Source organism: Vidua macroura, chromosome 15 (genome assembly GCF_024509145.1).
Source record: "Vidua macroura isolate BioBank_ID:100142 chromosome 15, ASM2450914v1, whole genome shotgun sequence".
Taxonomy (NCBI): domain Eukaryota; kingdom Metazoa; phylum Chordata; class Aves; order Passeriformes; family Viduidae; genus Vidua; species Vidua macroura.
In genome coordinates this window covers 15310935-15338527 of record NC_071585.1, presented here as the reverse complement: position 1 = coordinate 15338527, position 27593 = coordinate 15310935, and the positions used below count along the sequence as shown (strand labels likewise).

Here is a 27593-nt window from a genome sequence, read left to right as displayed (position 1 = left end):
AGGGCATCTTCAAAAGCATGTGGGAAAAGGGCACATGCATATGGTAATTTTTGATTCATTATTTGATGCAATACCTTGAAAACAAATAATAAATTCCATTTAACTCCTTGCTTTTGTAAACCCGGTGATGGACATAGCACTTAGGGTGGGTTTTAAAGCTGCAGCCAGAGGATTCTTTAGAATTAGTTCTTGTTTTGCTCAGAGCAGTGATTTTTTTTTTTTTTTTTTTTAAACCTCCTCTTTCAGCTTGGTGATTTCTTTGGTAGTTCAGGAAAGCTGCAAGTCCTTAAAAGATAACCAAACCAAAACCCAACCAAACTTCAGTAACTGTATTACACAGCTGATGGAAACTGCTTTTCTTTGTTGCTGCTCACAAACCATGGAACTGCTGTCCAGAGATTCCCAGACTCAGTTTTGGAGCAGAAAGCCACTGGATAAAATTACCTTGGCACAACATTCAGGCTAGACTGAAGACAAACTGAAAATCTGTGGGTGACAAGGGGTGCCCTGGGCAGACCCAGGCACCGTTACATGGTCACCCCTTATTTCCAGCCTGGCATCACCTTTGGATCCTGTTATTCCTCTGCCAGATGGAGGAGCCCATTAGCTGTGATAGGCCAATCAAACAGCTCTAATTGATCTAGTGATGTGGTTACTGGTGATGACAAGGAGATGAACTTGATGACCCAGGAGGTCCTTTCCACTTGTGTGCTCCGTGGAGCCAGCGCGGTGCTAACGCCAGAGTGAATCACGAGTTTCTGCCCTACATCTCTGGAACCAGGCTCCATGGCATCTCCAGCTGCGCTTGGCAAGGCTGAGTGTGTCCCCTAAAGTCAGCACTCCAGCCAACAGCACAAGGACCAAACATGTCCACGATGGATACAAGACAAAAATAGCATTTGGGCCCTGAGTGCTGTTGGCTGTGTCTAATCCTGAGCCAGTGACAGGAGGACAGACCTGGACAGGCAATAACTCAGCCAAGGATGAACCTCTGCAGTGAAGGTAGGACAGGCAGCAGCAGGGATTAGTGAATGTGCAATAGGTTTAGAAAAGAAAAGGGCTCTGCAAATACAGGAGACCTACCTTGCTACAAGCAAGGACTGGAGGAAATGAAGGGGGAATTCCTGAGGCAGCAGCTTGGTCTCTGCTCCCCATCCCCAGGGCTGTCTGTCACTAGATCAGTGCTGCAAAGGGGAGGTCTGTCTCTTTTTTTTTTTTTTTTTTTTTTTTTTTTTTTTTTTTTTAATTTTATTTTTATTTTATTCACGCTGTATGTGGAGTGTGCTCCCATTCGTACAGATGTGCTCATGTGCAACAGCTGGTGAGTGGCATCCTCAGCTCCCTAAAAAGCTGCAAATACAAGCTTTATGCAAATTTCCTCCTTCCTATTCAGAAGGCTCTGTTCCTGCAGCTGAAATGTTGCATTATGGCTTTATTTTCAGTTGGGAAACAAAGGCTAAATGCAATCCTATCCCTGGAAGGGACCACAAACTGGCAGATTGCAATGGTCCACTGGAAAGACTATTTTGTGGTTCTTGTAGCATTATGGACAATCACCTGGAATATGTTCAGCCAAAACATTAGATGCTTCAAAACAAAGTGAACATCAAAAGGAGCTGAGCACCCCTGCTGCCTATTTGAAATTTTATTGGTTTGACCAGTCTGCCAGGCACTACCTGGTGATGAAAAGAGCTGGACCATGATCTACATGTTCCTTAAAAAAACTGAAATAGCACTGATTCAGGTCTTTCCTTGTTTCAGATCTAGGATGCTGTTGCCTGCCATGTGTCACTCCTGGTAGCCGATTTCCAAATCAGTCAGTGCTGGTGGACGTGTTGATTCCCACTGATCATCAACCATTTGTTAGCTGATGTCCACCATTATCCTGGTGATTCAGCTGCAATGGAAAAGGGGGTGTTTATTGGGTTGGATATGGGTGCTCAGGCTACTGTGCTGTGGGAAATAGTTTTAAAATGTAAGCAAAAAGCCACAGGTAGTTAAATGTACCAAGGTAAACCTCGGGACTTCCCAGGGTGAGCGCATTCCTGCTGCAGGGATAAGAGCTCTGTGTCACGGGTGTCACGTTTGTGTGCAGGGGAAGCTGTCCTGGCTGGAATCTGTCATGGTGTCCTTGTGCTGCTGCCAGAAAGGGCCTGCCAAACACTCCCTGGTGAGAACAGGGATTATTAGCTCAGTAGTGAGTGTACCAGCTGAAAATCAGTACAAACCTGCAGGGGCTGGGTGCCTGCAGACACGTCCTCTGGGGTGTTTGACTGCAGCACAGGGGAGCAGATTAATGTTCATGTTTGCATGAAACTTGGGTTTTGGTGTGTGAGTGAGGGCTGAATGGAGATGCTTTAAGTGCGTTAGACCTCAAATGGCTCCCCAAAATACTGATGCATTTCTGGTGATTTCTCTCTGCAGCATCAAGGGCTGTGCCATTATCTTTGATAAGGCTGAACTGTTCCTTCAGCAGCCAGAGTGATGCTATTGAATGTACTGATGCTGTTTGGAAAAATGCCTCTCAGACACAAAAAAATGTGTTTGAAGCTTTTTACATCTTGTGTAAAGGAACAACTGTCCTCTGTCCCAGGTACTGCTGCATCACCAGCACACTGGAGAAAGCTTGTACAGTGACTGAAAAGTGATAGTTTTGGGTGCCTTAAATGGATTCTGCAGCTTTCAAATTAAAAATAGGGTGTTTGAACCAAATGCAAATATTTATTAATTTTATGCGCTCTCCTTGAGTTTGGGGGATATGAAATCAGATCATCATAGAATGGTTTGGATTGGAAAGGACCTTGAATAGAATCCAGTTCCACCCCCCTGCCATGGGCAGGGACACTTTCCACTATCCCAGGTGGCTCCAAGCCCTGTCCACCCTGGCTTCGGGCACTTCCAGGGATGGGGCAGCCACAGCTTCTCTGGGCACCCTGTGCCAGTGTCTTGCCACTCTTACAGTGAAGTTTCTTCCTAATATCTAACCCAACCCTACCCTCTTTCAGTGTAGAGCCATTCCTCCTTTGTCCTATCACTGCATGCCCCTGTAAAATGTCTCTCTCCAGCTTTCCTATAGCCCCCCTTTAGGTACTGGAAAATCTAATGTATGGAAAATCCATACTTCTCATGCAAACATATTCAACTTTCATCTGCAGTTGCCTTTTTTTGTTTTTTTTTTTTCCTGTGAGAAAAGTTGATAGTTTTCTTTGGAAACTCTCCCTTTTGGCTGGCAGCTCCAGTCACAATCCAAGGCAGCAGATGCCTCAAGTAATGACACTGTGGTTTTCTGTCACGTGCAAGTCCTGAAATGCCTTATTCTCAGTTACCTTCTACAGGGCAAGGGAATTTGGGGTCTCATCTTGCTGTGGGCTCCTCTGGAGGAGTAGCTGGAGCTTTGGGGGGTCCCATGGGTGGCTCAGGGCACCTGCCACGGGGCTGGCTGTGGGATTGGGCACAGATCAGAGTTTCACGGCGCAATTAGGAGAGTGGGGCGTGGTGATACTTCGATCTGAGAGCAACCACCACCCACACGGGGCGTTTTTGGCCTCCCTGATGTCACTGCAGCCATCGGTGCTGGCACTTAGGCCACCACACCCCTCGGCCAATTCCGGCACCATGGAGCCTTTGCCGCCGATAAAACATAAATAATAATTTTGCAGAGGGGAAAAACACTGTGTTCTTGTGGCTTGCTGTTTGGGTGGGGGTGGGTGGGAGTAAGGGTTGTTGGGGGGCACAGAAGGGCTCAGCCCTCGCTGAGGGGGGCAGGTGGTTGGTACCACTTGCTGGAGCAGCACTTAGAGGGTCTGGTGGCTGCACAGGATGGGCAGAGTTACACAAGTGCAATCCTCAGTGCTCTCCAGGCAGTCCCCTCACTGTCCACAGGAAAATGATCTCGGGACCGATTTTTCTTCCTCTGTTGAAATTCTGCTGTTTCAGTAGCCTAGTGACAGTCATTGTCTTTCATTTCCATCTGTAAGTTGAATCCAGAGTCAGAAACATTTCTGCTTTGTTCCCAAACAATAGGGCTGTGTTGTTTTGCATGATGGCTCTGGCTTTTCAGCCGGTGTGCTGTGCTTTGCTGTGGTCCCGCCTGGTGCTCAGCAGAGGCAGGAGAATACCCACAGTGAATCCTGGCAGTTGTGCAACGCTGCACACAGAGTAAAACTCCTTTCTAACCCCTGCAGGCAATCAGTTTACACCCTGAATGATGAGATTTTGATTAGCCTTATCTAAGCTACAAATACAGTAAGGGAGGTGGAATCAGCTGGCTCTGGGAAGGACTACCACAGCACAGATCCTGGTGGCCTTCGGAGGCTCCAAGTGCTGGGCAGCTCCAGGGCATGTCGTGGTGCTTTGCCATGGGAAGTCCTTTCAGTGTGCAGATGTTACTTGCTGAGGCCTTGTAGATCAAACCCCAGCTCCTGCCATCTCCAGCCTCGCAATTTTCAATGAGCAAAACCCGCCCAGGAGAGTGTTGACAGCAGGAATGGCAGCTGCTTCCTCAGAGTCGGCAGGGAGAGCCTGTTGCCTCAATGCTGGATCTCCCTCTGAATGCAGAGACCAGTTCCAGCATCCCCAGCCCCACATGGCTTCAGTTGCAGCTTGGGGAGCAGCTCTGCTCTCCCAGCGAGCAGAGTTTCCCAGGGCAGCTTTATTCTTCTGTGAACAAAAGCTGTTGAGCTGCAGGGAAGCTCCTGGCTGGAAGGTGCTTTCAGACCCCAGACTATGCTGGGTCCTTTCCACAGCCAGACTGAGACTGAGGGGTGGAATGAGGCTGGATTGTGTGTTGAACACTCAGATGCATCTCTCCTCTGGGTTCCTCTGTCTTATATTTCACGTCTAGAAGAAAAGTACATTAAAAAAAAAATTCAATCCAGCTTTAAGCCAGAGCTGCTTGTACTCCTTAGCCTGATTGGAGGGAAGGAGAGCTGATAAGTTAATCAGTTTTCAAGGTCAGGAGAGATCGATAGGACCAGTCAGTCTGGTGTGCTGTGCAAATCAGACCCCAGGCACAGCAGTGGTTCCTGGAGCAGGCCTGCCTGGGAGATAGCAGAGTTGTTTTTCCTTGTGGGAGGATCTCTGGCACAGCAGGGATGAGCTCCAGCATAAGACCAGGGATGAATAGACTGAATTAGGTGTGACCCAGAGGATAATGCAGCATTCTGCATCTTAATGTATCCATCTGTGAAATGCAAATAATAATAGGGGAACCCTGTAGGGATTCATTAGTCCTTTGAAGATGGCATGTGTTACATGCTATTATTGTGTTCTTCCGAAGTTGGCCTCATCCCTGCCTTTTGGACCTACACCTCTCACTGTTGCTCACTTCCTGATTCATTTCCCCCTCCTCCCTGGCACTGTCAAGCCAAATCAAAGGCCTGTCCAGGCCAGTCAGCCACATGTCATGGTGGCTCATGGCCTGGGAAGGGTTGCAAAGATGAGGCTCATGCTCTGGTTCCAGCACGAGGGGGCTGGAAATTGCTGCCATGGCATTGCAGATGTGACAAGGACTCCCAGGAGCTTTCTGTGCTGGAGGATGTCCAAGAGGCATGTGGTCAGTCCACAGACCCAGATGCTTTTTGTGACTTTCAGATCAGAGTTTAAAAGGTGGATTTGGGTGGGAAAGGAAACCTGGTGACAGGGAAGGTTGTGACTCATGAGACACTGGGTCCAGAGGAGGTTGCAGCAGACACTGGATTTAGGGAAAATTCTTAAATGCTCTCAGTGCAGAGAGACTTGCAAAGCAATTATTCCCAATTAAGCTTATCCACTTTGTCTCCTTTTGGTAGAGCAAGTTCACCCAACACAGATTTTTTTTTTTTTTTGAGTGTTTTTGTATTCTTCAGTAAGGACTTGCTGTGCTCTGGATGTGTTTCTGGAATGCATTTTACTGAGGCTTTGTGGATGCGTAACATTTACTGTGCACCTGACTCTCAGAAGTGGATGAAATCAGGAAATTCCCATCTTTCCTATCCTGGCCTCAAGCAATTCCATCTCCTTGGTGAGCTGCCAGAGTAGGAGTAGTGCTCCAGGATGAAGGGAGTTAACCTGCAGCATTTTCAGGATTGCAGCCAGGAATTGTGACCAGCCAGCAGCTGCACTGCACACCCAACACCACGCTGGGAGCTCAGCAGCCTCTGGGGAAAGACTTTTACTGTGTCAGGCTGCTGGAACCCTGCTTTAGGCTCAGGAAACTTTCCTGGCTGAAGGGAGGGGACTGTGGTGGCCTTGGCTACCTGCAGTGACAGTGGGATTGCAGGATGACTAAGACTTGTTTGAGATCTGGGCTGCAGCAGCAGAGGGCATAAATGGGAGCTCTGGGCCATTGCAGCCCAGAAACTCAAACTCACTTCCATCAGCTTGGGGTTCACTGGCTTCTTGGCTGATCAGCACCTGGACTGTGGTTTTGGAAGGGCAGGCAAAGCTTTGTCCAGCATCATAAATCTTGTTCTTGCATGGAATGTGTGGTGAGGAACCTCCTAAGCTCTGCTGAGATGGGTGAGACTTGTAGCTCCTCTTGCAGCAGAGTCTGGCCCAGGTGGGTGCATAAATGAGTGTCTTGGGCAGGGAACCACCCTGTGTCTCTGAAGTCCCTCTTTTTCGGATGCCTCACTCTGGAGTTATAAGAGGGTAGGTTTGGGCTGGGTATTAGGAAGAAAGTTTTCTCTGTAAGGGTGGTGAGGCCCTGGCAAAGGTTGCCCAGAGAAGTTGTGGCTGCCCCTGGATCCCTGGAAGTGTCTAAGGCCAGGCTGGAAGGGGCTTGGAGCAAGCTGGGATAGTGGAAGCTGTCCCAGCCCATGGCAGGGGATTGGAATGAGACGATCTTTCAGGTCCCTTCCAACCCAAACCATTCTGTGGTTCTATGAACTCATGAAACTGCTGAAGTTGAGAGCTCTGGATTCAGCCTTGTCTGTGAAGCAAAACAGCATTTACTCTGTGCTTCCTTTGTTAAATATGCCAAAAAACTCTGTCTCTTCCCTTTTCTCCCTGAGGATCTGTGGGCTGGAGAGGGACATTAGTGGTCAGCTGGAAAGGAAAGCCGTTTCAATATTTTATAGAAATTAAGTGTTGAGCAGTGGTGCTGATGGGGTTCCTCAGAAGAAGAGAGATGGTGGGAGGTAAAAATTGCATCAATCAGGACAGAAAAGTACATCTATGGTGGGAATTTAGTCATGTCTGTAGTTTTATGAGGACACATAGTGCTGTGAAAGAGACTGGCACTGCTGCCAGGGAAAAAGTGGGTGAAACATGGGCTGCAGATCCTCACCAGGGCTTTTTGTCCCACTGTGTGGTGGCTTTGGAGACCTGACCCAAAACACTGCCTTGCTCTGGGGTGAGAATGGGACAGCACAGCTCATGTCCTCAAGCATTTAGGGCAACTTCAGAGCTGCTTGGGCTGGAGGCTGGCATTCAAACAGTGAAGAGCTACCAAAGCACAGATGGTTTAACAAAACCCACAAACCTAACCAAAAAAATCCCCAAGCAAACCCTCCCTCCACTGCCTTAAAAAGAAATCCCAAACCAAAACACCCTAAAAAACCCCAAACCAAACAGCACCCCCAGCATCACCATCCCAACCAATTACACTGCCAGGAAGCTTTTCCCTGGTAAAAATATCCCTAAGTGATGCTAAAGCCATTAGGAAGGAGGTGATACTGCCTGCAAAACAGTGCCATGTCACTAATGGGAAGAAAAACAACTTCCTGAGTGGACAAGGCATCTCAATTATTTTTCTGTCTGTGGATATATTTCTGTGCAGGCACAGGTTGTGAGGGAATGAAATACGGGAACATCAGAATGGCTGTAGGAAAAGGAGTGTGATATTCATCACTAATTAGGGTATAAATAATTTGGCTGCTTATTGGACTCCATTCCCATTCTCCTTGGGGCCCTGGAGAGGGAAGAGGTGAATGCCCACCGTGGCTGTGTCCTGCCGGCCCAGTGCTGGCCCAGCTTGCTGGCTGCAGGATATTGTTTTTGGGTTTTCAGCTGCCATGGGGTTCCCTACATTTCATGTTTTGCTTCTATTTTCCCCTGCGTTTTCCTAGTTACTCCTTCATGATTATTTTTATCCCGATTCCTGTTTTCATAGCAGAATGTGGTGAAAAATAGACCCAGTGAGAGCTGCCCTACCAGGCACAGCATCATTATATGCTGTTTACTTTTCCAAATTTCTTAACTGAGACATGAACAAAAGATACCTTTGCAATATCTCTTCTTGCCCTGATCTGCTTTTCTCAGTGGCATTTTGCTCTCCAGCTGTTTGGCATATATTTGTAAATTAAGATTAGCTAGGTGCTGTGCTAAAAATATATTAATAAAGCATCGGGATCATCTCTCTTCCAGCTCCAATCCTATGGGATATAAATTCCTATGGAAATTAATGGGCTGTCTGGATTCCAGTGCAGGATTGAGACTTCATGGTGTAGATGGATCAATACGGTGTAAATCGATCAATACAAGCAATCAAGGGAGTCAGGCAAGGTTTATGCTTAATACACTCCTGCTGTCATCCCTCATTGTGCTCAGGTTTGTGAAACACAAATAATCCTGCAAACCACGAGGCTGCTGGGTCCTCTCCATCCCTTCCCATTTCATTCCATTGCTGGGTTTTTTTAGGAGGTCGTCATTGTGCAGTAGTAATCAGGCTGGGAATAATTTTTATTTTTTTCCCTCTTGAGTTTTGTTACCGAACGTGGATCTGGTTTTGGTATCAAGGTGTGTTTGGGCCATTCTGAGCTTCTCCCACATGTTGGTGTGGGTGTAGTTGCTGGACAGGGGGCTGCATGGTGGGAATATGGGAGAGTGGGGTGGTCACAAGGCCAGTGTGGGGTCAGGACCTGTCTCTCCCTCTCCTTTTCCTTGTCACCCTGCACTGCCAGGCTGGGAGCTGCTCTCACCTGGCCAGTCTGACCTGATCTGGCACCCACTCTGCTTCCTTCAGGAATAGGGCAGTCAGCCAGCTGTCTTAAATCAGGGAATTGTTTCATTTCTCTGTCAGAATAGAACTTTTGGAGGAAGAGAAAATTCTAAGAACAAAACCCTTTATAAAAATGCGCTTCCCGTTCCCAAACCCTCCCACCTCATGGCTGACTCATGGGCAGACGCTTCAGTAACAAATAGCATCTTTTGTTTTTTGTCCTTCAGATAGATTTCCAAGCTCTAACCACTTTTAAACTACCATACACTTTATTCTTTATTTTTTGCTTTTTCTCTTCCAATTCTCCCAAGGATTTACTGACACATGCTCTGTCAGCTTAGTTTTCCTCTCTTCCTGTTGGCCTTCCCTCCAATTCCACGCCCAAATACGCATACAGGGATTATCTCATGATTCAGGACAATACACAGCTCTTCAGATCTGCCATGAACCATCTGCATGGCCTTGGGCAGTTTGCTACTGTATTGCAAACTCTCCACTGTGAACCTGCACACCATTTCAGTTTGAGTTGAAAAGAAATGTTAGGGGTGACCACACTCCAAATCAGGGCTGTGCTGGCTTGGCTTTGGCTCCAGTTGTGAACGTGAGCAACTGTTCTGATCTGAGAAATGTGTGGCAGCAGTTTATTACAAGGATTTATACTGAGCTCTGCTGGCCTGTCTGGCCAGGCACATATGTCATGCAGAAGTATGTTTTCTTCCTCAGATGGTGCTGATCTGCCTCTCTGCACAGCCACAGCCTGTGCTCGAGCCCCTCATTGCTCTGGTTTGCTTGACTGACTCATTTATCCACCCCGTTCAAACCTTGCAAATGACTTTTCTCTCCAAATTCTTCTTTTTTTTTTTTTTTCACTGGAGACAAGGCACACAGCTTCTTCCCACGTAAATCACATTCCAAAACTTTGATGTCATCTTTATTTTCCTCTCTCGGGACTCCTGAGAAACCTGTACAGGATGACTACTTTCATCTTATCTCTTCTTTGGAAAGCCCAGAGCGGGGCTGCTTTGCTGGACCCTTTAGCATCAATAACAACACACCTCAAAGAGCAGCATCTATAATGGTCTGCCAGGTCCCACCTGGGCTGAAGAAAGGTTTTCACTAATAACACTGCATATTTATTTTTCCTGACGATAACAGGGAGAAACTGGGAAAGGATGAGGATTTTTATTATTAACACAGCTGCTATGAGCACTGTAGCATCAAACCCAAAGAATTTCAACAAAGCATCAAACTTGATGCTTTTCAATGTTTCCTGAATGTTTATTCTCCAGGTTCATACTGAGGTGCTTTAATAAAAGCAGACTGACTTCCAGAGCTTTGAGTGACCTGGCCTTCCTGTTGTCTCTTCTGCGGCCAAGTTATTAAAATAAACCCCTTTCAGCTGTTTTATTGAGATATGAAAGGGTGTTTGTGGTGTGGTGGCTGGAGTCCCGCTGTCTTATGAACCACCCTGAGGATGGCAAGAATCCCTCTGGCTGTGTGGGGGATCTGAAGTGATCTATTTATAATTTTCTTACCTTGTCAAAATGCAGGGAGTGACTCAAATATGTCCCATCCTTATGGAAATTAATTGTGTTAATAGGGTCATTAGAATTTAGAGTAGTGTCAACCAACTGGTTTTTGCAGCTAATGATGGTCCTTGGGAAGGTTATGTCATAAGGAAGGCGGAGAACCTGGTCATCTATATATATGTGATGAGCCCTGAGCCCTTTCTTTGGGTTTCATTGAGCAATGCTCTAGTAGAGTCAACGTAGGCAAACAGCTGCCAGCACCCTCACCATGAAAATAGAAGGTGCCTCGGTGGTCCTTGCTCTGGCATTTTTCTGCTTCTTCTCAGGTCAGTAACTTGTGATGTTCTCTGTGCTGGAATCTGGGACTGGCAGAGGACGCAGCCTGGGAGTGCCCATAAAGACAGAGAGAGAGGATTAGAGAGCCCTTGTTTTTTAAAAAAGCATGGTGGTATAGCAGAAACCCACTTTTTTTTTTTTTTTTTTTTTTCTGTACTACATGTGTTGGTTTGATATAACATGTCTTGTTAACTACTCTTTCTTTTCATGTGGAAATAGTGGAGTTTTACTGGTAGATGAAAGCATCTATTTTTAATAGAATTAACAATTTAAGAAGAAAACAAAAAAGCCAAACCCCCATTTATCTAAGTGAAAGAATACCGATTTCCAACCAGACTGAATTCTTCCATAAAAAGCCCAACTTTGAAAAAAAAGTAATACAATTTTTTGTAAATTCAGAAAAATGGAAATGTCTTGTCAACACTTGCTAAGGAAGGCATTTTCACGTGGCTGCAGTAATTTAGCTACAATAGATAGACTTCAGCAGGAGTTAGGTTTGAAGCAATGGTTCTTTCAATTTCCTGCTAGTTTCTATTAAAAAAGCACTAATGGAAGATTTCTTGACAGTTTCTTGCAATGCCACTGATGATGCAAAGGAGGATGAAACATATTATACCAGCTTTAAGTGGCTTAGTAAAAAGAAATAGGTATCAGCTACTCACCTGCTGACTCAATTATTAATTTGATAATTTGTGTGAAGTACTGCAAAAGGAATGGGCCTTGAAAAGGAATTTGTCATTTTGGACAAACAACAGTGGCCTAGCTCTGGTATCCCAATTTTAAGGAATGGTAAAGAATGCCAAAAATATCTGTGTGGGTTTGATGCAACTACCAATGCAAGGGTATAGAACAATGGAGAAACAGTTAGTGCACCACCCTTGGAACTTGGATTTTAAGCCTAAGAAAAGTAACGCAGTAAAGAAGGGCACAAAGACACTCAAAAAAATGGATGTGATTTTGCATTTGAATGACAAAAAGTGCAATGTTCCAGAAAGGACTGGGCATTAGAGAATTTCTATCAGTGTGAAATAATGCATTGGATTAGCTTTTATCAAGAGGTATTTGGGTGGATTAGGAAACTGCATCAAGTATTTTAATTAAATGCTTTTGCTTTAAAATTTCCCTTCAAAGATTTTTGTATGGTTTCATTGTTGGTTTTTCTGTCGCAGATGTTGCCAGTCAAGCTTCGATTAAGGCGAGTCCAACCTTTTCTGTTCTGCTTCTCCCTTTGTTTTGCCAACTTACACTGCTTTAATGCATGCTCTGAGCAAAGTCCATTTAGATGCACTATACTTAGATATTGTAAAGCTTTCTCAGTGGTGGAAAAAGCAGTGAGTCTCTCCATATTTAGAGACAACACTTAGGTAATATGGCAATGGCTCCAGCTGACAGTGTGTGTTTGGTTCGTGATGCTGAGAGCATATCCAAACAGCTCTGGGCTGGAAGTCTCATGAAGTGATGTTAGAAATGGCATGAATTATATTTTTAACGATGTCTTAGAATGTAGCTTCTGATCCAGCAGAAACCCCTGCTTCTGATAATTCCTGAGTTTCATAATTAAAAGAATTAAGGGAAGTCCTTTGAGTCTCAGAAAATAATTTGATTCAATGACTTAGAAGCCAGTTCCATTCATGTTTTAATCAAGTGAGCTTGTCTCCTTGGTAAAGATCCTTTCGGGAAACACAGTAGCCAAAAATAACTGAACAGTTCATTGCTTCTCCCTGGTCTGCATCTCAGTTACCCAGCAGAAGATGCAATGGGCTGCTGCAACATTGCACAGTATTACTGCTCTGCTTCCTGAGAGGGTTCTGCTTTTCTGTGCTCGCTGCTTGCATGCTTCTTGCATGTGAATCACTCTTCAGTCACTCTGGCCCGTTCATTCCTCTTGCATCCCTCTGGCACTTCCAGGGCTGTGTTTTCTGCTCTTGGCTAACTTTGTAACGTGCAGTCCTCTGCTGTAGCGGGCAGCAATTTGCAGCTGTATGTAAATTAAATGTGTTCCTTAAATATATATTGTTTTCCCTGTTGTTAATGGTTCTTGCAATGGGTTTTGAACTTTCTTGTTGTCTTTTCTGCCTTGGTAGCCACAGGCAGGGCTCTGGGTGCAGCCTGTGCCACGTGTGGTGTGTGGCCAGGGATGGGCAGGAGGAGCGTGGTTTGTGTGAGCAAAATGGTGCTGCTGAGAGCCTGCAGCACACCCAAAAAAGATTCAATGTGAACAAACAGTTGTCAGGATCTTGCTGGGAGCCTCCACTGATTGCCCTCCTCTGTGCTTTTCAGAACGACTGCAGGAAAATTTGGTCACTCCTGCGCAGCGGGAAGTTTTCCTGTCCCACCACCAAGGAGCCCTTCAGCAGCCCAAATAAAAAAGGAGACCTCAACAAGTGCATGATGTGCCAAAGGCTGCTGTGAGTATCAGCTGCCTGCTGGCTCCAGTGGCAGCCCTGCCCACCCACAGCGTGTCCTCTCCTCCCGTAGCAGGGAGCCAGCTCTCTGGAGGCTCCGTGCTATAAAGTTGTCCCTGGCCAGCCAGACCAGTTTGTAATTCTTCAGCAAACCTGTGAACCCAGCAGCTCTCCCCAGCTCATCACATGGTGGGGACTCATCGCAGAGCGTGAGGAACAAATGCAGAGTGGAAACTTAATTTCTTGTTTCCATAGACGGTGTTTCTTAGGATGGGGAGAGCTGGAAATTAGGCAGGGAGAAAGGGTGGCACAATGCCCCCAGAGCAGAGATGTTGAACACTCTGGATGTGTGTCAGGGAGCTGAGCCCTGCTGCTGGTCTGTGCTGCTGCCTTGTGCAATGTGGAGGTGGGGTTGGCCAGACTGGCCTTTAATCACCCCCTATTTTGGCTTTGTGTCCAAGCACTGCACGCTGCCCCGTCACTCACACCTCCCTTTCTTGCAGGGAAAGAGACTCAAAAAACCAAGGGAGTGGCAGAGAGGTGGACAGGAATGTGAACTCCTTGGGAAAGGTGAGGTGAAGCATGGCTGCCGAAGCCAGTTTTATTGGTGATGCCATCTCGTCTGCTGCCTCTGACCCGCTGCCCAGGGCGCCTCCTCGTCTGCAGCGTGGGAAAGGGCCCTGCAAGGGGAGCAGGGCAAACATGCCCAGCCTTGGGAAGAGTGTGAGGCTTGGTGCCATCCACCAGCAACCAAAATACCTGATGGCTCCTCCCAGGCAATCACAGCACCCCCGGTGTGTGCCTGACCCAGAGCCCGGGCTGAGGAGGATTCCTGCCTGTTTATAAGGCATCACTGGAATCTGGCAAATATTTAATAGCAAGGTTGGCACACGTGAGCTCTGACTAGGGCAGGGTGTGGGAATAGGCTGGCTCTAATTGTCCCTTGTTTATCTTGTTGATGCACCTGTGGTTTCTTTTACCCATAGCTGTTTTTCTAGATAGCAGGTCTTTATGTGGAGGGAGCTGTCTTTTTAACCTTGGGTTTTTATTCTAGATGGGAGCAAATTGGTTTCCATCAGATAGTGTTGGTTGTGGTGACTGATTGATTTATTTTTTTACATCTGGTTAAGCAGGGTAGCTTTCTAGCTCTTGTGTGTCTGGACAAATTAAAGGCTTTGTAAGGCATAGCTGTCCTAAGGGAGATCTTTTTTTTAGACATCTGACTTGCCAAAGTGTGGTCCTGAAGGCAGCAGGACAGTTTTACAGTGTCAGGAAGAGACCTACACTGAATTTCTTTGTTAAGCCATAGATTTTCTGTCTGGCTTTTGGCAAGTAATTTTCTAGGCTTGACTTCCCCATCTGCAGAGCTGGGATAAGCTATCAAGCCATCTCCTCTACATGGTGTGAGAGGAAAAATGTATTACAGATCACACAACAGATAAGGTTGTAAGTGCTGCATAAATGAACCTGGAGACCTCACATGTTCCATGTGTTTCTTGCGCTCCAGATTTGCCCTGAAAGTCACAGAAAAGCCGTTCAGAGAAAAGTAAAGGCCAGGCTGAAATGCTTAAGCAGGCTTTGCTACAAAAGCCTTTTGTGAAATAGAGTGCTTTGGTTCAATTAACCCATACCATCATGTTAAGTGGAAGGTAAAAACACCCACCTCTTACTCTCCTTGTGTACCTGGCAATAGGAGGTGTTCAAGGATTATATTTTCTTATGCCTGCAGCTTCACTTTTTTACTGTGCATGGATTTTAAAATTCTTTAATTTTAGTAGCGCGTTCTCTCCTGAGAGATGGGAAAACTGACTTTCTCATTTAAAATTCACTGAAATTGTGGATTTTATACTTAGAGCAGAGCTTAAGTCCTTCGGGCAGGCTCTTGCATGTGTTATCTGTTAGAAACAGCAGCAAGGCTACCCTGGATGCGAAAGACAGATCTGCTGATCTAAACAAATGGATTTATTTGTTTTATGCTGCATGTTATGATTTTCCACCGAGTTACGCCTCAAGGAAGCAAAATAACATTTGAAATGTAATTCATTGGGTGGATAATCCTTTGTGGATTTGTGGGAGATGTGCCTCTCTGTCAGCATATCCGTGTCAACCCATGCTTTCGGCGTTTGCACAGGATGAGTGTCGGGAGTTTCGGGATCTGTTCGAGAGAGGGAAACTTTCCTGCACCAGGGAGAACGACCCTGTCCGGGATGCCTCTGGGAAGCAGCACAGCAATAAGTGCATCATGTGTGCAGAGAAGTTGTGAGTAAAGGAAAGGAGTGTGGGAAACTCTCCTCCCTGGAGCACCCTGGTATTCACTTTCTCTCTCTCTTCTCTTCCAGCAAAAGGGAGAATGAGCGGAAGTTATCTAAAAACAGACAAGGAAAAGATAAGGTGAGATTAAAGTATTAGGCAGGTCAATATGGAACTTTATTGGATTTTCACCCAAGACAGAGAAGAGGGAATGTTATTCTACTCCGTTGCTCTTTCTCCTCTGACTTAATTTTGAGATCTGTTTTCCTTGCCCTCCTCATTTCTTATTCATCCTCTTGAATCCCTCAAGTGAACAACTTGTGCCTGAATATTATGGTCTGCCCCAGTGACCTGTGGATCTAGGGACAGGCAAATCCTGACAGGGCAGGAAGCCAGGTGTGCTGTGCTGTCCCAGATTTCAGCTTGCGGGTGCAGAGGTCAGTTCTGCTCAGGCTGCTAATTAAGTGGAAAAGGAAGATGTGTGAAAAGCCCTAAATCTGAACTCTGCACAGTTTAAGAGATCATTGTGTTCTGGGAGATGTCAGCCCTGCACTATCTCCAGACCTGTGGCTCAGTTTTAGCTTTTTTTTTTGTTGGAAACTTTGTTCTCATGGAGCTGTGATTTGCCACCTTCTCCTGGCATGCTGCAGCCTCCATGTTGCTGTGCATTGATGCTTTGCTGGCAAAAGCAGCCCAGTAAAGGGAAAAATAGTTGCTTTCCACCACTTTCCTCTTGATTCCTGCTATGGTAGGGAGTGGTGCGGCCCCCTTAAACTTCAGTCTTCGGGATAATCCTGTTTTAGTGCTTTTTCTAATGACTTTGGCACCAAAAAATAGAAGTGTAAGTGAAATTTGCTGATGGCAAAGCTGGGAGGCAGTATCAGCAGAGGAGGATCAGCAGATCACTCAAGACTAATTGGATAGTGCTGAGGCCTGGAGTAATAGAAACAAGATAAAATGTAATGGCAGTGCAAGATCACACAGTCAGTGCTCAACAAGAATTCCTACTCATTGGGTAGAAGTGACAAAGGATAAGAAAGCCCTGCATTTATTAGTGGGTCAGGGATGTTACAGGCCATGAAAAAGGCAAATGCACGGCACAGATGTACTCGGTGAGATTTTTGCAGCAGAGGTCAGGCCTGAACAGGGTCCAGAAATACTGGCTCAAAGAGAAAATGTTTGAGAGAGGCTCTTAGGGGAAAGGCACATCTGTCTGCAGAGGATTGGGTTGCTGAGCTGGGCTAGTTCCAGGGAACAAGGAGAGCTTCCCTGGGCTTGTTGGGAAGGGGAAAGCATTGCCTGAACTGTGCAGGGGTGTGAGCTGGTGGTGGGGAGAAGCAGTGAGGCTCGTGGGGAGCCCCTCTGGAGTGGGTGCAACACTGATTTCTAATGGGACAATGCTTTATGGCTGTTGGCACAGCAGGAGAGGCTCATCCAGGGCCAGATCATCTCTGCTACCTGTGGCTGGGTGGCTCTAGGGAAATGTGGGGCTTTGTACTCAGAGTGGTTTGCCAGCATTACCCCCGTGGGAAAGCTGAGAAGCTGGAGGCTGGGGTGCCCTGGATGGGATGTAGAACAACACTGGGCTAACCTTCCCCTGGCAGAGAGAATGAGATGTAAACTTCTGAGCAAAGCAAAGGGTGAGGCCAGTGACCTGGCAACGACCTTCACGTGAGCTAGCAAAACTGTGCACAAAATGGGCAGAAAATTGCGAGTGTTAAAAGCTGTTTTTAAAAAGAAAAGGGCAAGCGGAAGTCACTTCCTTACCCTTTGTACTTGCTGTTTGAAACTGCTTATTGCAGTGTGTGAAATAGTTGAAATTAGGGGGGCTGAATGTTTCCATCTGTGTTACATAACAGGGGCAGGTTATCACAGTTTCTGTGCAGCAGTTTTGAACAAGGAACAAATTAATCATCCACTCTCCAAACAACCTTCCTGTGCTCGTGGACTATTAAGTGTGTTTGCATTGTGCTTTTATGTTTTAACTGTTTCTTGATTGACATGTCCCAAAGTGTGGCTGGTTTGGAGGATCCTACGCGCTTTGTAAAGAAAATTATCTTGAGCTACAATCTGGGAAAAGGCTGTAGCTGTGTATTAAGGATGTTGGGAGAAAAGGGAGTGACTTCATTGCTGTATCGGTCACATCACTGGCATGCTTTGGATAGCCCAGCCAGGAGAATAATAATTAGTGGGACCATACTAGAAAACTCCCAACACGTGCTGTGCAGGCAGAAGGACCTGGAATTTTTCTGACTCACCCCTCTGTTTATATGCTAAGTGGCTGGTACTGCACACCCTCTTCTCTCACCCCCACCCAGACTCTCCTGTGATGCATTTGTGATGGTTCCATGCTTTCCTGGCAGGAAAACACCAGGTTTCTAAGGATCTGATCAGTAAGACAAGGAGGACAGAGTGCCCTAACCCTGCCCTCCTTCTGCAGGATGACTGCAGCGAGTTTCGCTCCCAGTTTGAAGCTGGCGGCCGCCTGTCCTGCACGAGGGAGAACGCCCCTGTCCGGGATGCCTCTGGCAGGCAGCACACCAACAAATGTCTCATGTGTGCTGAGAAGTTGTGAGTACCCCCTTCCCCTGAGCAGCAACAGCAAAGAGGGAAACCTCCAGCTGCAGAAGTGCAGCTTCTGCCTGTGAAACTGCATCTGGGCCGTGCCTGGGAGAGTTCTGGCTCCCAGTGGCCCCCTAAGAGATGCTCTGGCAGTAGGGCTCCTCTTCCCCCTTCCCTTTCAGCACTAAGGGCCCAAGGGCAGGTGAGAAGCATTGTGGAGTAGAGGAGGAGAAGCAAGGGTGACAGAGAGCAGCCCCTTTCCCAGGGGCCTGTCGGGCACGGGCAGCTCCTGAGGAGTTTCTCACGTGTGTGCTTTGCCTTCCAAATGCTCACCCTCTCTCCCCCCATAGAGCATATGCAGAAGCAGACCTGATATGAAAGCAGCCACCTGGAACCAGGATGTAGCATACAGAGGGAATTTGGTGGAGAAAGGGAGACGCCTTAGGGGTGGGAATTAGGGACAGAACCACCAGGAACAGGGAATGTGAACGGGGAGGTGGGACCTAGTGGCATGACACTGGCTTACAGGGCAGCCCTGGGTGCCGGTGGCACTCATACCACCGTGACACTCAATTTTTTTCTCCTCTTCCCTTCTTCCAGCAAAAAGGAAGCTCAAAGAGGGGGTGGAACTCTCCAGCGCAACAAATTGCCTTCTTCAGAGAGGACAAAGCAGGTGAGATGGAGCTTGGGGCCTGTGCAGAACTCAAAGGGTCTGGTGAGACTCTGTGGGATCAGGATGGCCAGGCACTGCCTGCGGTCAGCCTGGGGTGATCAAGGTGTTTAGGATTCTGTAGCCAGCTAATCATGGGGGAGAAGCTTTTGTATTGTAAAGCCTCTCTCATTTGTGGGATGGACCTGGGTGTGAGCATACAAACTGGACATGTTTGCACCTGACAGAACTGCCCCTCTCACTTTCTCATTGATGTGAATCCATATGAGAGATAAAGGGCAGGTTCAGACTCCCCACAATCCTGTAAACCCTTGGATGATAACATTTGACGGGTATGGAGTGCATCAAACCTACTGCTTTAAGAACAGAATTCTTTGGGTCTGGGAGGATCAGGGGGCAGGGCAGGAGCTGCTTTAGCTGTTTTCCCTAGTTGCATAGAAGTTGTTTCTGTGTTTGTTGAGTGTGTTCTGCCCCTTTTGCAGAAGAACTGTGGTGGTTCACGGCAGGGTGTGAACGAGAGGCGTCCCTTCTCCTCGGGCAGAGGGTGAGTTCAGCAGCAGCCGGGGTGGTGGCCTGGCTCCACACACACCACCAGTCCTGGCACGGGTTTCTGCCCCCTTCCATGTATGTGTATTTTTTAGGGGGGGTTAGGAGATGAATTGGAGGAAGAATGGTTGGACAGCACAGGAGCAGCACGGCCTGGGATGGAAGAGTGCACGCTGTGCTGTTTGCTGTTCACTACAGCACTTCCCATGGGCTGAGCTGGTGATGGGGAAGAGACACACACTGGGGCATGTCTCTCATGCAACCCTTGCTCCATTTTGGCCTTGATTGTTCTGTGTACGAAGCACCAGTGATTGCTGTGCTCAGAATCCCTCTCAGGACATTCTGTCCAGCAAAATCTGTCTCCTGGCAGGGCACACGTGTGTGCCTGGCCCTGGCTCAAAGGCAGTGCCTGGTGCACCACGTGCTTTCTGGGCACTGGTCAGGCAGGAGCTGTTTGTTTTGTAGCTGTTGGCCCTGAGCAGGACTCAGCTGCTGCTTTTTCTGGGGCATGCTGAGATTTCTTGTTTTTGCCTGGTGCAATTCCTTCATGTGCCCCTTACATCAAGTGCTGCCAGGAGACACAGGGCTGCAGACCCTGGGGTGGTGATGCTGGGGGGCCTCTCTCCCTCTCCTCTCCTGTGGGTGGGTGGATGCCATAGTGCAAACAGCCCTCCAAAGAGCCGTGGGGGTCTGCAGGGAGGGTTTGCACTCTGCTCCCCCTGTTTGGAAGGAGATGGTGCTGAACTGTATCTCTGCTCTCTCTGCCAGCCCACAAGTCCAGCGTGGCAGGAACTGCAACCGGCCACCCGGCCGCAAGTCACAGAGCAGAGACACCCAAGAGGACCCCATGGTAAATCCACCTCCTGCCCCTGGGGTGGCAGCTGTGTGGGCACAGATGGGGCTCCTGCCCCTGGGGTGGCAGCTGTGTGGGCACAAATGGGGCTCCTGCCCCTGGGGTGGCAGCTGTGTGGGCACAAATGGGGAACTCTCCCATGGGGTGCTCCTCTGCTGGTGCTGAGCCACCTCTGCACTTTTCCCAGCAGCTTTTCCTGTTCTTGCTTTAACCCTGATGCTTTTTACTTGGCCCCATGTACTTGGAGGGGTTTGAATGAGCAAAATATCTGTCACCTGCTGAAAGCCCCTTGTATCACCTGGCATGGAAACAGAGGGAAGGGCTTGGCTCCCACAGGTGGGGTCTTGAGCTCAGGTTGGAACCCTGCCCCACATGTAGCCAAGCTAGGGTAAAGAGTGCTACCTCCCCATGCTGAGAAGGTGCTGAGATGAAGGCCATGGTCAGAGCAGAGTGGTGGAGGTGACCAGGGGATGAGGACAAGTTTGGCAGAAGGAAGGAGTGCTAAAGGGGGAAACACTGAGTGGTAGATGACAACTGTGTATGGAATAGTGTAGGAGGAAGGTGGGGGTGTCTGCTCTCCCTTCTCATGAGAAGAAAATGGAATAGTTCCAACAAAGCTAAAAGTGGAAAATGTGAACTAATAAGAGAAAATAAGTTACCGTAAAAAGGGTGACTGAAGTGTGGATCTCGCTATCACAGGGTGTTGTCTAGAGGTAGGATGGTTAAAAAAATACCTGATGTTTTAATCCCTCCAGACTTTTCATACAGTAATTTAAATAATATTCTGGAAGAGATAGGAAATATATTTCTTTGGATTTGGAGGGATCTTACTACCAACTGCCTTAACTCTCTCTGAAGCCTCTGCCACTAACCACTTCGAGAAAAGGGATATTTGAGTTAAAACCCCAAAAGACAGTTCAAGTACTGCAATTTTGATGCATTCCAGAGGAAGCATTAGGTGTAATAAGGCCAGTCTGCTTCAGGGCTTTGTGGTATTTCCTGGTAGCACCGGAGGGGGAGTGGATGCCGATGAGCCTGACAGACCAGAGGTGATTCAGGGAGCAGATCTGCTCCTCTCCTGTTTCCAGGGCCACCTGTGGGTTTTGTCACAGACAAGTCCCAGAGCCAAAGGAGTGGTGGCACTGGCTGCGGGCACCTGTGATGTGTGGGGCTGCTGGTGGGGTGGCCTCCTGCCCTGGGCTGTGGTGCAGGCAGCAATGTCTGGTGCGTAGGAAGGCATCCAACAGAGGATTGCAAAGGTCAGCATTGTCTGCTCTCACGTCACTGATAATTACCCAGATGAGGGAGGAAGCAGCACATTATGGAAATTAGCAAGTGACGTTTAACCAGCTGGTGCTATCACAGCACCCCAACATCACCAAAACCTCCCCCAGTGCTGCCTGGCATGAAATCCTCCTTCCCTGGGGTGCTCCCTGCTGCTGATAAACGATCGTTTTTGTGCTAAATGCTGCATCTCCAGGTGGAGGGCAAGTGGAACGTTGTCTCAGACCCATCGCACCATTTGCAGCCGTTGCAACGCATTTTGCAGCGCTGGAGAAAGGGGTCGGGAGCCCATTAGTCGCTTTTTCGTCTCTGTTTTTTCGGTTCCTGGGGCTGAGGAAGGGGCTGTGCGTGCCAGGGAGCAGGCTGTGCTATCCCTGACCTCTGCTGTTGGAAATCTGCTATGACTGTGCAAACACCCGCTCCGCTCCGAGGGTGCGAGAGGCTTTTTGGGGATCCCCAAAGGTCGCTCCTTGTCCCGTCGGTGTGTGCTGGCTGTGCCACGTGTGGTTTGCAGGGAAAGCTGTGCCTGAGTGCTCCCGTTGCCGTGCTCGGGAGGAAGCAGGAGGGCACCCCTCATTAGTCACAGCCGCTCGTGTCTCTCGGCGCGGTGGGCGGCAGGAGCGCTGCGTGCCGCACCGCCCGCGGGCAGCGCCGGCCCGCTCCCGGCGCCCTTCCTCGCTTTTGGCCAATGGGCTTCATCTCAATCCTTGGAGATAAACGGTGTCAGCATACTGATAAGGAAGGCTAGGTACAAGTGGGATATGGGTGCGCTTTGAGAGAAATAAACCTCGCCCCAGACTGGAGGGCTGGCGAGCGGGGAGTGAGGGCTCTGTCCCCAAAGCTTGGCTGGCTGGTCCAACAAGAGACATGATGTCTTTCCAAGTCTGGCTTGGATGTGATACAGGACGGAGGGGCCCCATGCAAGGCTTGGTTTGTGAGCACCTTCAGGCCACTTAAAGGAGGGTCTAGCAAGTGAACCGTCACCAAATATGATTTCTTTCTCTCTTCAGCTGGACTGTGATCGAATTCTACATGGGGTAAAGGGTGGAAGGATTTTCTGCAGCGAATCCTCACAACCAGTCTGTGGCACTGATGGGAAAACATACAAAAATGAATGTGACTTGTGTTCAGCTGCCATGTGAGTAGGCGGAGAGATTTCAGTAATACAGGGCCATCCACCATTCCCGAGTGTCTTTTGCAGAACAGTGTTTGTTTTGATACATCATGACTCACTATCAAGTGTGTCCTTGGTGCTTTGCTGTTAAGCAAACATAGATCAAAATGCCTGAGATTAATCTGATGGCAGCTAATTAAGATACACAAGTTGCCAGGGTCCCCTATTCCCTTTCTGCCCAATCATGAAATTGTTTGGGGAGTAATAAATGCCATCACATTGGAAGTATCATCAAAGCATTAAGGAGCCCACAGAGGACTGTCATGCCGGCGGCTGAGAGCTGTGGCATTGCAAGTGAATAATAAGCAATGTCTTGTCCTCCCTTTGCAGGAGAGCTTCAAACTTCATCACGGTAAACTATCGAGGCGAGTGCCGAGAGCCTGCCCCTGCGGTGGTAAGCGGCAAACCACAGCTGGGCTGCCAAACATCAATCTCTGCCTTTCCCCTGGTGGAAATTCCCTGCTGGCACCATCTCAGCCTGTGGTGACCTGATCCAGGCAGCCACAATAGGCAGTGAGGAATGAGGAGTGGCTGGCACTCACCAGCTGCCCACTGTGCCCTTCAGCAGGAGCTGGGTGTCCGCACTGGGCCCTCGCTGGCAGGTTAACAGCTTGTTCCTTCAGCTAACAGTGGGCTAATTAGAGGCATGCTCTCCAGCTGCTCTCCAGCCACATTGGCTGGGAGGGAAGAGAGGTATTGAAGCTTCTACTTCTATTTTATTTTGTTCCTGGAGTGGAATGATGCCAAGAGGTGAAGAAAAGAAAGTGCCTCTTGGCTGTGTGTAGCATCCCACTTTACTCCAAGTGCCTGCTGGGGAGGCAGCCTGGCCTCTGCACCTGTGACAGGATCATTAGAGCCCCAGGAATGGATGGTCACAGTCCAGATGCTTAAATACAGGTTGAGGCTTGGATTTATTGCCTAACCTGGGCATAGTTTCCATGTTTTGCCTAGTCTGTGTGGTAGGAGTGTGATGTCTGGGAAAACAGCTGACTTTCTTCCTGGGACTTTGATGGAGCTAGAAAGACCAGAACTGTATAAACCAAAAAGGGCTTGTTCCCTAAATAATATCCAGGGAGATGGCTGGGAAATTAAGATTATTCACTAGGTGGCACACTTTTGGGAAAGGTCTTGAGCCTTGACATCTTGTGCAATCCCACAGAGCAGATGAGTTAAACATTTCTTAGCTGTGCTTTGTCTTTCTAGTGGTGGAAGCTGGACAGCCTCTGGCTCTTGGATTTGCAGCCAGTGTCTCTCTGTTTGTGACTCTGTGCACGGGATGTCCTGTAGCACCTGGGGAGGACTGTGCTCGTTGGCATGAACTCTTGAGAAACTGAATCTTCATCCCCAGGGAAATAGATTGGTTCCCATTCTAAACCCGTAGAGAATCCAAATGTTGAACCTAACTAAAGGGATTTCTGGGAAGTTTTGAGTGGGAGCATTGGCTTCTGAGTATGGATGTTGTATCCATGTGTTTGTAGGCACAAACACATGGATACCACATTTTGTATGTATTTGTATTTGTCTGTAGTGGGATGTGGGATATGAGAGAGCCATCATGCCATAGTGTCATTCCATGCCTTCCTCTGCTCAGTGCCAGGACACCAGCAGATCCCCCAAACACAGCAAACCTGGCTCCTTTCCCCTTCTTCTCTAAAGCAGCAGAGTGCTCAAAACTTTGCTTAAAGTCAAAGAAGTTGCAGTGCAGAGAGAAATATTTTTGCCTCTGACAGTACTGGAGGTCTCTGTGTCTCTGTCTTTAGGGAGATGCAGCTGCTGTTGGCCTGTGGGTACAGGGAGATGAGGCACTACAAGAGTCTGTTAGCGACTGTGTCCAAGAGAGAATGGGACTGGATACACCGTGGCAACTGAAAAATACACAGGATTCCCAAAAAAGTGTTCTTGGTCTGGAATTCCTTAGTGTTTCACTGAGCTGTTACAGCTCTCAAGCCCTTGCAATAAGAGGGAGATGCCATTTACTGGAAGTCAGAGAGCTTGCAGCTGTGTTAAGTATTCCAAGGAGAGATGGATGCAATTAGAAGTCAAAGTGATAAGCTTTTTTCTTGAGGCAAGAAAAGTTAAAGCCCTCCTGCACAATGATTTATGCTTTATGTTTATTAAGTCACCTGAAGAATCGGGCTGGAAATTTATGGGAGCTTATAAACAATGTACAGAGCAATGTTATTTTGAGCACTAAAATTCATGCTCACTTGCAGTATAATGAATTTTTCTTTCTGCTGAAGATTCAGGCACTCAATATATGCTACTAAAACCTGGAGGAAAGCAGCTCCAGCTGTGCTTTTGGCATCAGAAATGGGTTTAGAGAGTTGCAATGTGCAGAATGTGAAATGCTTTGGAAGAAGATAAGAAATTGTTACCCAAAAATTGTAGTATTTCCTTGAATCGTATTTTTAAATTACCCATGGAGAGTGCTGGGTTGCCTGTGAAAATGTGTGTTGAAGCTGCCTCATCTCTTTGCAGCCCAGTGCCTGCACCCACCCCTGCCTGCAAAGCTCCAGCTGGATTTCCAGGTGTTTCTGGTAGCTCTGGTGACCTGATGGCCATCAGGGAAGAATGCTTGTGGGAAGGGTTGGGAGCAGTGTGGTTTGACAGAGATCTGACACTAAAGGGTGTATCTAGGCATGGCTGGGGTAGAAAACCTTGCTGCAGAGAGAGCCTGTCCCCACTGGCCAGCACTGGGTCTGGCCACCTTCCCTGGGAGGTCTCTGCCATAACTGATTTCCTTTGATCCTGTTCTGCTTTACTGATGACAAATATAGGTCGGCATCGTGGGATAAGATATCTTTTTTTGGTAAGTTAACTGGCTGGTAGGTCCTGCAGGGCTGTGTCACGTGGATGAATTGATTGTGAGTCTTTCCTGCACATTTGACTTTTAATCCTGCGTATCTTGCAGTTCCTTTACTTGTTCAAAGGTTTTTCACACTAATCACCTGGGCAGTAGTCACCAGCCTGCCCACGCTGGTCAATAGTTCAGGGGGAAAAAAGGGGTTATCCAGGGTTTCTCTCCTTTTGTTTTTTAAACCTGTTTCTCAACAAACAGATAACTCCCACATTTGCAATGGGCTAGTCCCAGTTTCCTTACAATGCTCTCTGTTTTGCCATGCTACTTTTAAAGGTAGTGAAAGAAGAAAAGCAGGACCTTTCCCAGATTAGAAAATAGGTGTGGAAAACACCTAGCTTGAGGCTGAAATTAGTCTTGTTTTCCTCAGCTGGCAGTGGCCCAACCTGCCTGCCCTTGTGCCAGGCTCTGCTGCAGTTGTCTTATGTGGCACTGAGCTGGCCTGAGGGGCTGTCACACTGATACCAGTGTCACACAGATGTGGTCAAGCCTGGGGATGAGCTTATTTTTTTTGCTTTTCCTTTCCAGGAGTAATGGAGCTCAGACTGCCAGCAAACACCAGGGATCAGCTGTGACCAAAGGTATGGACAGAGAGGGGCAGTGGCTTAGCCCAGCTTGGCCAGCCTGTCCTTTGGAGGTTGTGTCCTACCTCGTCCAGACAAGCTGCAGGGCCAGGACAGAGGGTTCTGCAGACTTTTTTTCTCTCACTGCAGCCTTATGATGGTGGTGCTGAGCTTGTGGGGACTTGAAATAGTGAGCTCTGCCCACTCCTTTCCCCTGGCTCTGTTTTTTCAGCCAAGCTGTTTCTGCAGAGCAGGGAGGATGCTGGCAGAGTGGTCCCCCATCACAGGGAGGCAGGAATGGCCCAGAGCCCCTGCAGAGCGTGAGAACATCACAGCTTTAAGCTTTCCTCGTGGTCCTTTCAGGTCCCTTTGCCTTCTGGGACTGCAGCAATAAACTGTCTGCCCTCTGTCTCTGCAGAGCGAGTAAAGGAAGCGTCGATGTTGAGCATCAGGGGAGCTGCCGAGTCCCCAGGACTGCCAGAGCTGCCTCCATCCCCTTCTGCAGCACACGGGGCCTGTCCTTGCTCAGGTGGAGGGCAAGAGGCTGTGGGGACTCAGTGGTGCCTTCCCAGGTGTGCCCCGTGCGTGCTGCTGCAGTCCCTGCTGCCTCGCTGTCTAAACGTGCTTCTCCAATAAAGATAACTCCTCAGCTTCATGTCACTTTTCTTCACTCAGCCTCGGGGGAGGGACACACGAGTCCCTGCTCTGGCTTTGCACCACGTGCTCCTTAAGCAATGAGCACCCTGAGGTGCAGCAGCTGCTGTAAATATCTGGCGAAGATGTTGGACCCAAGGAGGAAGAGTATGGTCTGGGGTTTTGTGAGGAGGGGCCAGGGGTCAATTCTCTCTGGCTCTTTATGGGGTCTTGGGTCAATGACTTCACTGCCCTGTCAGCCCTTTTCTCCTGCCTGTAAAATGAACATTAAATGATACTTACCTACCTCAGAGGGTTGTTTGAGATTTGTTTGGTTTACATTTGGAAACCTACAGAGGAAAGCTGGTTGTAAAGTACCTCGTGTCTTGGGCTGGCAGTTTAGGTGATGCACTAAGTGTCCTCTTCCAGGCTTCTCATGTGAGGTGCTGGGAAACCCAGACCTCACTTTGGAGCAGTGCTGGGAAACAGATACATGTTGAGTGGTCACATCAGGAGATGTGCTGAGCCCAGAAAGGTCTCTGGGATCTGGAGGTGTGAATTTGGCCAGTATTTCTTGCTGTGAGATGGCAGAAACACTGATGGCACCCTCAGGGCAGTGCAGGAAGCTCAGCCATTGTGGTGGCCCATGGGCCATTTGCTGCTGTGTCAGCCTCTGCCTTGGCCTGAAGTTCCCTGTTAGGCTCAAGTCAGTTCCTGTCTCAGGAGCCATCTCCTGCAAGGAGAAGAAGATCCTTCCTTTGGGGCTCTGGTGCTGGGGCACATGGAGAAGTGAGAAATTCCATGGTATAGAATGGCTTAGGCTTTTTAAGGAGATGTGGTGTTGTTCTGAGATGTAACTGACCTACAGATGATTCTAATTCATTTATATTCTGAAACTGTGTTCAGATGAAGCCAGGCCTCTGAGAAAAGGGTTTCCCTGGTTTTTTGGAGTCAGTGGATCTGGGACTGGGGTGGAGTTTGCAGAACAGGAGACACTGATGGTGAGTTAAT

General features: G+C 48.0%; 1 protein-coding gene across 2 annotated transcripts; it reads left to right on the top strand.

The window, feature by feature from the left end:
* The first annotated feature begins 10708 nt into the window (after window positions 1–10708).
* LOC128815091 (serine protease inhibitor Kazal-type 5-like) lies at window positions 10709–26893 on the top strand. Of its 2 annotated transcripts, XM_053991486.1 has the most exons (14): window positions 10709–10775; window positions 11955–11980; window positions 13066–13193; window positions 13694–13760; window positions 15322–15449; window positions 15530–15581; window positions 17881–18011; window positions 18603–18675; window positions 19155–19216; window positions 19987–20068; window positions 22366–22493; window positions 22860–22923; window positions 25915–25967; window positions 26368–26893. In XM_053991486.1, exons 1-13 carry the CDS (start codon window positions 10718–10720, stop codon window positions 25918–25920), a joined length of 1005 nt encoding a protein of 334 aa, XP_053847461.1. In that variant the 5' UTR covers window positions 10709–10717; the 3' UTR covers window positions 25921–25967; window positions 26368–26893. The 2 variants fall into 2 exon arrangements, with proteins under 2 accessions (XP_053847461.1, XP_053847462.1); XM_053991487.1 differs by lacking the exons at window positions 22366–22493; window positions 22860–22923.
* Window positions 26894–27593: the final 700 nt, after the last annotated feature.